At 35.6% G+C, this 13,078-nt stretch overlaps 2 protein-coding genes across 2 annotated transcripts; one reads left to right on the top strand and one right to left on the bottom strand.

Annotated features, from left to right (window-relative positions):
• The first annotated feature begins 764 nt into the window (after nucleotides 1-764).
• On the top strand, nucleotides 765-5,949 carry LOC121235145 (methyltransferase-like protein 17, mitochondrial). The gene is made up of 12 exons (XM_041131417.1): nucleotides 765-993; nucleotides 1,079-1,347; nucleotides 1,717-1,790; nucleotides 1,912-2,006; nucleotides 2,609-2,706; nucleotides 2,888-2,971; nucleotides 3,380-3,460; nucleotides 3,586-3,669; nucleotides 3,744-3,839; nucleotides 4,703-4,785; nucleotides 5,039-5,127; nucleotides 5,339-5,949. The coding sequence occupies exons 1-12, from the start codon at nucleotides 861-863 to the stop codon at nucleotides 5,680-5,682; spliced, it is 1,530 nt and encodes a 509-aa protein (XP_040987351.1). The 5' UTR covers nucleotides 765-860; the 3' UTR covers nucleotides 5,683-5,949.
• A 3,072-nt stretch (nucleotides 5,950-9,021) lies between these two features.
• Nucleotides 9,022-10,451, bottom strand: LOC121235146 (transcription factor MYB1-like). The gene is made up of 2 exons (XM_041131418.1): nucleotides 10,181-10,451; nucleotides 9,022-9,994 (listed from the first exon to the last, which is right to left on the bottom strand). The coding sequence occupies exons 1-2, from the start codon at nucleotides 10,311-10,313 to the stop codon at nucleotides 9,261-9,263; spliced, it is 867 nt and encodes a 288-aa protein (XP_040987352.1). The 5' UTR covers nucleotides 10,314-10,451; the 3' UTR covers nucleotides 9,022-9,260.
• Nucleotides 10,452-13,078: the final 2,627 nt, after the last annotated feature.

Genomic DNA, 13,078 nt, shown 5'->3' with positions numbered 1-13,078 from the left:
AATCCCCAAGCCAAGTTGAAAAATAAACCCAATCTGTTATACTCCTTCCCCTTAACAAGCTGCAAGGCCAGATCAAAGACCTTAAGCCTCGTATTACTATCCAAATTAGGGAAAAAATCTTACCATAATTCTCTAATTTGAATGCAACTAATGACATCATGATGAAGATCTTCCACTGGATGCAAACAGAAATTGCATTTCACATCTAATATGACCTGCTTCTTTAGCAAGTTTTCCTTAGTAGGATGTCATTCTTTACAAGCATGCCATGCAAACACTTTAATTTTATTGGGTACACTCATCTTCCACAAGGTCTTCCATAGACCCTGCTGCCTACTCATATTGGAGGATTCTGCTAAGCAATTCCTCTTCTGAGCTGTGATAAATCTGTAGCAGTTTTTAACATAAAACTTTCCAATAGAGACTCGTTGTGTTCCCAATATCAAACTCAAAGATTCTAATCTTAAAATTTATGAAATAATCTTCCTAGTAAAAGGTTGTTGAAGAAGGCTAACAAAAGAAAAAGTGATAATTAGTTCTTAAAAAAGAAAGTGATGGTTTGAATTTCCCACTGATTAAAAAAAAAAAAAAAGTGAACTTTAATCGGGCCTGTGATATTTGTGATTTGGTTAGGATTCCTTGGGTCGAGCTGATGAATCTGGATCACAGAACAAGCCTGGCTTGGTTGACCATATATTCGGCCCATCAATAAAATATCGGATCCTCTTCCAGCCCGAAACCCCTAAAACCCTACTCTACTCTGCCCATCACCCAGGAGAATTCAAGAACAGCTAAAAAAGACCTGCTCTTTCTCACAGCATCACCAAGGACTAAGAAACTCCTCGATCCCCATCAAGAAAATGACGAGTTTTTTACCCGAGACCTCCCGAAAAATCTTCACCCCTGAAGCCCTCCGCTCCGCTGCCAAACAGTCCCAGCGCTGCCTCGTCGTCCCCGTCCACCTCCGCCGCGCCATCAAGAAATACCTTCGAGGTACACTCATTTCCTGATACGTCTACGAATACTTACACTTATCTGTAATTAGAATCTAATTGTTTTTTGGGCGTGTGATTTGCAGAGCAAGAGGAGCCGCACGTGACGAGGAAGGTGCTGCGGCTGTCGGAGTCGCTCAATGCAATCAAGGAAGTGAACTCGCAGCTGGTGACGACGTCGTCTAGAGAGCTTGTAGAGGACCCACTTAAGTCTTCGGAGCAGTCAAAGCAGCGGTGGAAGATCAAGAGCTCCTACGGCGACATTGGGTTCAAGTACAGGGACGATGAGACCATTGCCTACGTCGCGTCGAGAATGCCCGCCGTGTTCTCCGCTTGTTACCGGGTTCTCAAGGAGGTATATATTGTCGTGTGGTGCAGAGTTAAAGAAAGAAGATTGATTGAAATGGGTGGTTATGCGGGTAAAAAGTTGTGGTTCTTCATTTTTCTGTTTGGTTGCTGAGAAAATTGTGAAATGAGGAGGGAAGTTTGGATTTTGATACTTACGTACCTGCTTTCTATTTGAGACTAGTTAAGAGCGGAACTTTTTTTTTATAAGTTAGTTAAGAGCTGAACTTAACCGAGTCATAGAGTTGAATTAGGCTTATTTGGGTGAAAGGTTTTAGTTGTTTCGAGTTCTATTTGTTTTGGAAGTCAATGAAGCATTTGGGATTTGAATATTTGAGTTACTCGTCTGTTATAATTCTGTATGCCTTTTGTTTTTTAGGTTCGTAGAAGGCTACCGGGTTTCTCTCCTGCTAGAGTGTTGGATTTTGGTGCTGGAACGGGTTCAGCTTTCTGGTGAAAAGCTCGTTCAGTTGTTTTCCCAATATGGTTACCTGCATGAGATGCATATTAGTTTAATTTCATCTTTAGTAGCTGAGTTTGTGGTGACATCAGACATGAACAAACATTGTTGCAGGGCACTGCGAGAAGTCTGGCCAGAGTCTCTGGAGAAAATTAATTTAGTAGAGCCATCCCAGTCAATGCAGCGTGCCGGCCGGAGCCTCATACTAGGTAACTGATGCTTGTATCTTTTTGAATAGTTGATGTTTCTTTGAGATCATTATATTATTTATATTTCAAAGACGGCTTTGGAAACTATGACAAATCAATATTCCCATAGTGAATAACAATAAAATTTAATAGCTTACAATGAAATCATGAATCAGAATAGGTCATAACGATTTGCACTAGGTGTGCATTGCGTGTAAAACTTTTATGTATTTTATGTAGTCATATTGCTTACTATTTAATGGATCCTGATTTCTTTTTGCTTCCAATTTCGAAACTTTAAATCTCCAAATAATGATGATGAGGATGAAATTATCTAACTTATCAAAAATAACAAAATAATGATGATGGTGACTCAAGAGTATGGTACTGAAACCATGAATGTCATTCTTGAATAGTTTTGCCTCAATTGACATTTTTCCTAAAAAATGTTAAGTTGGCGGTATAAGCGGGTTTCTTTTGATTAAGGTGGTTTTACTAGGTTTCTCTTTGTGCCAATTCTTTGATATTACTAGAGCAAAAGAGGATTCCCTGGAAGTTCATGTAATTAAGAGGATCATGTGCCCAAGCAAAACTCTGTGATTTATATGTTAAAATTCTTATAGGTCTGAAGAACCTGCCACTTATTCATGGTTATGATAGCATTCAAGCACTTGCTAAAAGCATCAAAAAGTCAGAGAGAGAACATGACCTTGTAATTGCTGTAAGTTCTATTCTTCAACTTTTCTTCCTGGTAAAGTTTTAGCAAGTTATTTGTATTTGCCTTGGCATGACTATAGGAAGCAGCATGTTTGTATTTTAAGTACTGTACTTAGGTAATCTTTCATCACATGTGGCCATCTCCTGCTTCTAATTCATGTTTAATGTCCCTTACTCGGGTGAAGTCCTACGTGCTTGGGGAGATACCGTCACTGAAGGATAGAATTACTGTAGTACGCCAGCTTTGGGATCTTACACAGGATGTTTTGGTATGATTTCTGGCTTATGGAAAGTTTCATATTTCATGTATGCATGGCGGCACATATTGGTTTGGTTTTCAGCCATTGTGCTTAATGGAAACAATGCTCACGATTTCCTGTCTTTAATCTATCGATTCTAGAATATATTTATGTGTTCTTTTGTATACTTTCTGTGTACACGGGTTATGCCTATTTCATTCGTATCAATAAAATTTACCCTACTTATAAATAAAAAAATGCATGCAAGGCACATAAATGGCAATGATGATCTTACATTACTGTGAGTTTTTTAATTTAATTTTTTTCACTTAAGTTTTTTTTTTTTTTAATTTTGTTTTTATTTTGGAACTTGTCACTTTGTCAGCATTCAAGTCTAATTTTCTCCATTTTTTCCCCTTCAAATCCAAATGTGAACAGGTTTTAGTTGAGCCTGGAACACCGCAAGGATATAACATCATATCTCAAATGCGATCTCATATATTATGGATGGAGAATAGGGTAATCTGATCTCATCTAGTTAGTTGTCTATTCAATATTTGTTGCAGAAATCATTTGTTTCCGATTTGATACTGTGCTTCTTTTAATCCCTGCTCATGTATAGTGGCATATTCATGACTTCTTAGAAATGCCGTAAATCTAAAGCTGCAAACATAGCTTCAAAGGACTTGGTGGTGGCTCAAAAAAGTAGTGCATTTATAGTTGCTCCTGTGAGTATGATAGTTCTCTGTCTGTCTCTGTCTCTGTCTCTGTCTCTCTCTCTCATAAAGTCCTCTTGATGCAGTGTCCTCATGATGGGCCATGTCCATTGGCAAAAACTAGTAAATACTGTCATTTTGTCCAGCGCTTGGAGAGGACATCTTCACAACGTGCCTACAAGGTTCCTCCCTAAATAATCTTTATGCTATACACTCTTTGCCCCTGAAAGATTTATTTGGTTTCCATTAATTGAATGTCAATACAGATGTTGGGGTTGGCACATGTTCAAGCATCACATCTAGTCGGTTTCCCAGTTTTTTTTTTTCCTAAAAAAGTTGTTCAAGTGTCCACTTTTTTCTGATAAATCCTTGGATATCTCTATGCACCATATCATTCCCAATATGAGTGGCTACTCATTTTAAATATATGTGAATGAGAAAGAAACTTTGAACAAACTAGGAAGTCAGTCCTATGTTCCTTTGCGTAGTTAAGCTATTTGATAAGTGGGCCAATCTGTCACTTCACTTTTTCCTAGTATGAGATGTCGTATTTTGGACACATCTTCTTAGCACTTCTCAAGTTTTAATTTGAAGTTGATTGTGTGGTAGTTGTAGATCAAGAGCGGTCAATGGATGAGCTTAGAAACTTATTTTTTGATAATTTACTCCATTGGTCAATTGTAATTGATTTTCATGGCATGACGTTTCATGAATTCCTTGTATCACTAAACTAGCATGCTTTGGTGTTGCTCTTGTATGTGTCCCGTATACTTGGGCACTTGCCTATTCTTATGATCAATAAAATATTGTTTACCAGTAAGAAATAAAGATCTATGTGGTAGTTGTTATAGATTCATCCGAGAACATGGACAAATTGTATTGTTCTCTCCCCATGTGCAAGTTGTTTTATACTTATTTATGCAATGCTTCTAGTTCTCAGAAGCAATACCTTTCTTTTTAAAAAAATAGGTAAACAGAGGGCATTAAGGGAATCAATATGTCACTAATGTTACCTTCTTCTTCTTATCAATGGCTGTTTTTGTAGCGTTCCAAGGGGGAGCCACCTTTACGTGGCTTTGAGGATGAGAAATTTTGTTTTGTTGTTATCAGACGAGGACAAAGACCAAGGTGACTATGCATATATTTATGCACAATAAACCATTTAGTTAATGATTTTTTTCTTGAGAATGAAAGGAAGTTTTATAACAATTTTGTACCAAGTTGATTATTATTACAGGTTCTTTCTATAATCTGTATGTGAGCATATCTACACGGAATTGCACAAATCCAATTCCTCAAAATTTTTTTTTTTTTAATATGTCGCCCACCCTGCAGCTCCTTCAAGGCCTTAGTATTTTATGTGACTGTTTAATCTGATTAGGGAACCTTGGCCTCTTGATGGCACGGAGTTTGAGACATTGAAGGAGCAGCAGGCAAAAAGAAATCCAGAAGATCTTGAAATTGAATATGGTACATCTGGACACTGCATTTCTCATGCAAATCTCTCTAAGAACTTCATAATCAGAACATGTCAATCAGAACCTGTCTTTGCTATGATGTGATTACTAATTTACTAGCATGCATGTGTTTATCAACTTGCATACACAGTATTGGAGTGCATTCTGGGAAATTTTGAATTTTGAATTTGATTTCTCTGACGGTTTTTTTCTGATCTTGATAGAGGACCTAATTAAGTTACGACAAGAAGCTGATGATAATCCATATGAACAAGTGGATCCATCTACTTATGATTCTGATGCTATGGAAAGTGATGCTCATGAAGAGGACGAAGGAGAAGAACAAGAACAAGAAGAAACAACCTCTGCTGATCTTGGGGGTGGATGGGGCAGGATTATCTTTCCATCTGTTCGACGGGGCAGGCAGGTTACAATGGACATCTGTCGATCAACCAAACGAGATTGCTCTGAGGGTTCATTCGAGCGTTTGGTCATCACAAAGAGTAAGAATCCTACATTACATCACCAGGCCCGCAAATCTCTCTGGGGTGACTTGTGGCCCTTTTGAAGTTAAAAAGTGTATTTACTTTTTTGACTCAGTAATCACTAAAGAGAATGCAAACCAAATTTTGATGTTGAGTTTTATGTTCATTTTCTAGTTGCCCTTTGTATATAGTCTTAAGATGGGAAACAAAAAAAAAAAATGTATGTAATTGAGGACAGGGTTAGATTAGATGATCATGTTGGAAACAAAAAGATTAGATATATCAAACTAAAGGCATACGTCTTACAAGTTTTCATTGTGCAATAGAATTCATTTTTCTCTTTTTGGGAAGTATTTGTGTTTCTGGCTTCGATGACAAAGGTTAAAAGGCTGTCCCAGCATCCTTCCTTTGGCATATTGGTGCCAAACCAAGATGCTTGGTTACAACTCCAAAGCAATCGGGATATTCCAAGTTTGAAGCCACAAGATTTTTCAAAATCAACCACGTGTTGGGTAGCTTCTCCTTTGCAGTTTCCCACTGTTACCGTATGGTCCTGGTTAAGATTTGAAATCAGCATGTGGGATGATTGAGACTGAGGCCGGACCATTATAAATCGGAAAGAGAAATGTTACTCATTGTCTCTATACCACATACTAATATATGATTTGTCATTTTTACCCTTGTATTTAAACACATGTTTACAGATCAATATGTTCACATAGCTAGATTGCCCGCGGTCAGCTAGACAGTGATATCTGTCACTGAACTACCACATCAATACGCAGAGGGCATCAAATAAATGTAACAATATCTAAGAAGCAATCTTATAATAATTTTCCTTGAATTGCTGATCTCCTTTGTTTCTCAATGCCTGACTGATCCAACGCCCCTCCCGACAATTGCATCAAAGGAAATTATAACTTCCATCAACTCATGTGCCCGTAATGGCTTTTATAACTTCTACGCGACAAAAAGCCAAATCGTTCACCAACTGTGCAAAGCTCAGAAAAATTACCCAACAACGCGTATGCAGTTAGTACAAATAAAAGACCTACGTACTGGAGATTTCAGCAGCTACCTCTCCCAAAACAGTAATCTATAATAATTAATTAATTAGAATTGCAACGCAGGATTCATATTTTAGGTGGCAATTGTCAACCCCAATAAATGAATGAGGTTAATTAAAGGCAATACGTGTTGTGTGGCTGATCATATAAAAGTTGCAGAACACACACAACTAATCTGCATGAAGTTGAATATTCATGCTTATATTAATGATAGATAGTGTTTCTTTTAACATGAACATGATCTATCACTTTGACAAATGGGATTAAAGCCGTACGTTTTAAGATGATCAGTAATTAGCTTTATTATTTGTCAAGTAGCTGCATGCATGCATTAGCATGAAACACGTACGCATAACTCATGCTGCACGGTAGGTTAATTAGGTAATTGAGAAGATCGATGATGTTAATTAATGATCATGATGGGCCCATGAATGAACATGTTCAAGCTTTGTTAGTTCGTTTGGTAACTAAAATCATCTCAATTCATCATTACAACTTTTTTAAATTTCAACACAAAATATAATAAACAATTCAACTTTTTTAAATTTTAAAATAATAATAATATTAAAAAATAATATTTTAACAATATTTTATCATCTAAACTCAACTCAACTCAACTCAGTTCAAGATCCAAACACAATCTTAAAGAGAAAACCCGGTCTAATTAATCAGCTGATCAAGTCATTCTCGATCGAGCTCAAAACTCAACTGATTTATGTCACACGCTACGCATAGACGTACGCTCAAGCTTGCTAGCTAGCTTGCACGATAACACATGCAGTAGTTGAGACATGAAGCAGTAGTCATCCATAGCTTTCTTCATAAGTACGCTTTGGTTGCCCTAATTAATTTGTTCAAGTACTATGCTTTTATAATTATATGCAAAATTTATAGTAACTTGTAAAAATCTCTATATTTATAGAATTATAAATAAAATTTAAGGGGCATTTTGAAATTTCAAAAAACTTTGGGGGGAAGGCCAACGTTGGTCCGCCACTGGATATACAGTCCTTGGTTGGGCAAGCATGTGTTACCCCCTTTAGTATTTTTTAAATCAAGCTTCATATATATATATATATATATATATATATATATTAAACAGTTATAAGATACAAGAGTTTAAAGGGTGGGAGTCCCCAACAGTCATCCTTAAACTAGCTAATACAACACGAGAAAAAAAAGGGATCTGAAACCAATGGCTCCTACCCATTTTCCACTAAGGGAAGCCGCTTAAAGCGATTTTTTTTGCAATCTGATAAACAGACTATGACACTACTACCACTAAAAGTCGTAGTAGATTGTGTTGTGCTGCACTTTGTTGGTCTAATTTGGTTGAAAGAGACGCCCGCTTCATTTTTCTCGCAATCTTTGGTTATGATAAGCGGTAACATAAGAAAATAGCAACCGACAGATGGTCCGATACGCCGATGAATAGCTGTTAGTGGCTGTTAAGGCGCGTAGGAATCACGCGCCACTGCTAATGAAAGGACGTTTGTTGGATCTACAAGATCCAAGGCTGCGGATCACATTTCTACCGCGCGTGGCGGCAAAAAAAACACTGTGACGTAGCGGCACGTGGATCTCACACGCTACTTGAATGGAAGCGATTTTTACAGAAGCCAACAGATCGGTAGTTGGGGAGTCTTGTGGAGCCACGTGTGATAGTAAAGGTGGCCGAAAATCAGTAGATCGGCCCATCTCCATGCTATTTCTAGAAAACAAAGGGAAAGGTTGAACAAAACCCAGTGGACAACGTTGGAAAGTATTGAAGGGAAATAGGGGAGGAGGAGTTGAAGCTCCCATCGCCCTCTGGATGGCGGAGAGAGGATCTTAGGAGATGGGATTTGGGAGAACTTTTCACAAGGAGAGAGGAAAAAACAGAACTTACCCCTTCACTATTAATTATGCATGATGCCCCTTTTAGTCCATAGCAAGCATTTTAATTATGCAATGAACTGTGATTCATTAATTTCTGTCCATTACTCGTATAAAATATCTTGCACAAATTAACCACTAATTATATATTTATTGCACGTGACAAAACTTGTATGATAAGGCGAGGATTTGATAGTGAATTGAGATGAAAGTTAAAAGTTAAATAAAATATTGTTAGAATATTATTTTTTTAATATTATTATTATTTTTAGAGTTGAAAATGTTAAATTGTTTATTATATTTTGTATGAAAATTTAATAAAATTGTAATAATTAGATAAGATGGAATGAGTTGAGATCAACTTTTTCAACCGGATATAAAAACTCTTTTTTATATATATAATAAGATAAGTTGTGAGTAGTCACATACCCAATAATTATTAAATAAAAAAATGCACGATATATGGTAGAATATAATGCACTGAATACCTGTAATATTATTGCATTAAATGCATGCCAGTAATGCTTGTGTAAACTACTAGGAAGGATGGGAAGGGTAGCGAGAACACTTCAATCTCCACAGCTATTATAATCTAAGTAAATAATAAGCCAAAATCTAACACGTACATGAAGGACAGCTTGTTATTGCAGTCAGATCAATAAGGAGCCCATGCAGCATGCAGTTACTTCGACAAAACATATATTACTGTTATACAATAATCAAATCAACAAGGAATCAACGAATGAGTCCAAAGAGATCAGTTGATTTTCTGCTTTGAGCAGCTGCTGATATTCCTCGAAAATCTTGTCCAGCATCACGTGATCATCTTTTGTGGGTTCAGAAATCTGGCATGAAGCTGGATCACGGCCATCATAATTATTATCCGCAAATTCACCATCTTTGTCAGAAGCCAGCTGATCCTCCTCTCCACCATTAATGACATCTTTGAGATCAGGCCAACACTTCAAAATCTCAGCATGATAAATTTCATCGTTTCCATCTGCATGACTGGACGACCGGCCACTTACCATACTATCCATACTACAATAAAATTTCCTTGAAATTGAAAGTGGTGAAACCCTCATGGGCTTTGGCAGATGAACTTTGGTCTTTACTATTGTTTCCCTATTTGCAGTACTACTGTCTTGGTTATGGTTCTTTTGATTCTTGGGATCATCATATCTACCACGTTTCGGCTCTCTTTTTTGGTTGTTTTGGTTGACTTTTCCTGTGTTCTTGAACCTTTTGCTTAGATGAGAGTTCCAATAGTTCTTTATCTCATTGTCAGTTCGGCCTGGCAATCTTCCGGCGATAAGAGACCAGCGGTTGCCAAGGAGAGAGTGAAGACGGATAATAAGTTCTTCCTCATCAGATGTGATGTTACCTCGTTTGATATCTGGCCGGAGATAGTTCATCCATCTTAGCCTACAGCTCTTCCCACATCTAAGTAGCCCTTGACCAAGCACAAAACCAAGTATAGATCATCACAACAACACTGAAAGTTCAAATTGCGCGCAGTTGCATGCATGCTTATCTCAAAATATTCAATATACATAACAAAAAATGCAGACAAAGTAAGAAATTCACAGAAACATGAGTACTTAGTTCATGTATTTGAGATCTTGACTCAGAGTAATACCTGCTTTTTTAGGTAAAGATCTCCAATGGCCTTCACCATGAGCCTGGATATAGTTAATGAGCAAAGTGTCTTCAGTGGCAGTCCAAGGACCTCTTTGTAAACCCACTTTTGAACAGCATGGAGCTCTTCCCATTTCTCTCCCTCCCCTAATTCTATGCCATGCAGATATGGTACCATTGGTTCGGAATATATATAACTTAGATTATTAATTAGCTTTAGAACCATTTTCTTTTTATAGAATTGGTGCTTAATGTAATTGTCACAGGTCGATCGCATGATGCGTAATTAATGGATAGCATTACACTAATTATTTTGTATTAGAAAATAATGATATATGCACCAATCACATTAATAAAATCTACAAAAAAAATACGTAAAATTCATTCTGCATATAATTTTTATTAGGTAAAATTAAACCTGACTGAACGTTTAATTTGGAATCGTCGCGGGAAATAACGTTTCTGTCGGTGCTGTTGTTTTTTTTTTTTTTTTTTTTTTTTTTTCCTCTACAGAATCTCATAATTTGTATTGAACGAATAGACATGTACAGAAGTTACAAATGTGGGGCCGGGATATATACATAGAATCCTAGTAAAATATTTTTTTACACAATGCTCTACCAAAATGTTTTTTAATTCAAACACATCAAGTAAAAAAAAAAATTAAAAATATATTTTTTCATTAAATAATTGTGTAAAATGAAAAATATAATAAGAGAAAAAGCCATTAAACAAAAAAAAAAAAGTGATGAGATCATGGGTGAGAGAGAGACGTGCGGGTAGTGGCCATAGCGAATATATAGGTCCTAATTAAAACTAGTACCATATATAATAAATGGAGCTTAATTTCTTACGATGCAATAATTAATATCTCAACCACTCCGAGGAAAAAAAAAAAAATTGTTATTCATCATTTCTATATACTATTCATTACATATTATATTTATTTTAATTTTTTAATTTTTTTTTTAATTTATTAAATTTTTCTACTTATCATTTATTTAAAAATAAGAGAAAAAAAAATTAAAAATTAAAATTTAAAAAATTATGTATATTACGTGGAGTGGGTCGAGGGCTTGCTTTCATCATATAGTCACGTCATCATATGGTGCTTCCATTGGAGCCATAAAGTTCCGCCGCCCCACCCCCGGGCGGGTACTGGGCTAATGAGAACGAATCATTTTCACAAGAAAAATAATAATTATAAATTTAAATATATAAGTACCGTATAATCACTTTAAAAAAGTGAATAAATATAAAAATTAATAAAAAAAATTAATTTATTAATAATAAATCTTATTTTTTTTAAAACGACTATAAAATACTTGTGCACTTCACGATTGTATGTAGTATTACTCTTTTCATAATCTGGTATGCGACAATTCATTTATAATGATGTTATTTGAGTAATGTTACTCATCATCTCAATTTTTATCATTCTTTTATCATTTTTATGATGTGATATTTAGATGATTGGAAGCTATTTATTATATTTCACTTGTAAACTTATCATCTAAAGCCACGTTATAGCTAGAATGATAAGAGGATGATGAGAAAATAAATAATGAATAGATTTTTTTTATGTTCTTTTTGTCACACTTGGTAATTCAAAAACTATTTATTTGTTGCTAATTATTTCATGTCAAAATGACTATTTTTGTCAAATTAAGTATATTTTCATCACAAATAGTCATTTTTGTTACAAATAATTCGTAGAAATTCTCATTTTTCTTATAATATATATTGTATTAAAAATTTTTGCTTTACAAAAATATTTTTTATAAATATATATATATATTCATAAATTGATATGATTTATTGTTATAAATCAAATTGTTAGGCTTTTTATCGATTTATTTGTAAGTCTATAACTTTTTCATTAAAATGATCTATTATTAGTAAACCTTATGCATTGATTGAAAGAGACAACATCTTTAAATTAAGTTAGATGAAAAATTGACTTTTGAAGTGTATTAATAAAAGTTGGTGGTCTTACATTAGTTAAATGCATCTACATTGTAATTTGTAGAGCTAGAAATGCAACAAAAGCTGCTTAGCGGCGACAATGCCATGCACCCTTGTTACGCAATGCGTAAGCAATTCTAATTAGTTTTAGATGCAATTCTAACCTACACATCGTTGTGAACAGTACTTTCCATATTTAGAGTCATTGTTTAAATCCCAAAAGTTTTCCAAAATTAGTCAGCCCTTTTTTTTTTGTCAAAAATTAAATATGGCAGCCAACTCAGCTCCCTATCCTCTGCCGGATGTAGATGTTCTAAGAGCACTGACATCCGGTACCCTATACGTTATTCTTCTCCAAATCTTCAGATGCGATTTGGGAAAAACATGCATTTCTTCCTCCCACCTGATTCTCTATTTTAGGGTTGATGTTTACGCTTGCTACAATGGTTCCCCATTCCCTTTTTCCATTTTTAAGTATTTTTCCCCCGTCCCTCTCTTCCCCTCCCGTGTCTTCGATGTCCCTCACACTGTAGTTGCTATCGGTTCTCTCTCGCACTCGTCCATCAATGACAACCCCTCCAACATTTTTCACGACATGTAAAATTTTGTCTCACACAAAAACTTCACGATAACCATTTCATCTCTCACAAACTCACACACACAGTCCTTGTCTCTCATGTCGTTAACTTTGAGAGAAACTTTGTGCTTGATTTCGTTTGTGTTCTACCATTTTGGGTCTTTGTAACTCCATTGTTGAATGTTGAGGTAGATCTCAAAAATCCTATCCCACTAGACCAAAATGGTTTCTGTGTATGCTTCTCTAGAGTTTCTATAATGGCGAATTTTGTACAGGTTTTGGAAAAAAAATTGTAACCCATCACGAAATACTGCTTGTTTGATTTGTGTTTTGTGAAATTGAAGTGTTCTGTTATTC

This window comes from Juglans microcarpa x Juglans regia, chromosome 6D, assembly GCF_004785595.1.
Source record: "Juglans microcarpa x Juglans regia isolate MS1-56 chromosome 6D, Jm3101_v1.0, whole genome shotgun sequence".
NCBI lineage: Eukaryota > Viridiplantae > Streptophyta > Magnoliopsida > Fagales > Juglandaceae > Juglans > Juglans microcarpa x Juglans regia.
The sequence above is the reverse complement of the archived record's forward strand: the minus strand, read 5'-3'. Positions and strand labels throughout refer to the sequence as shown.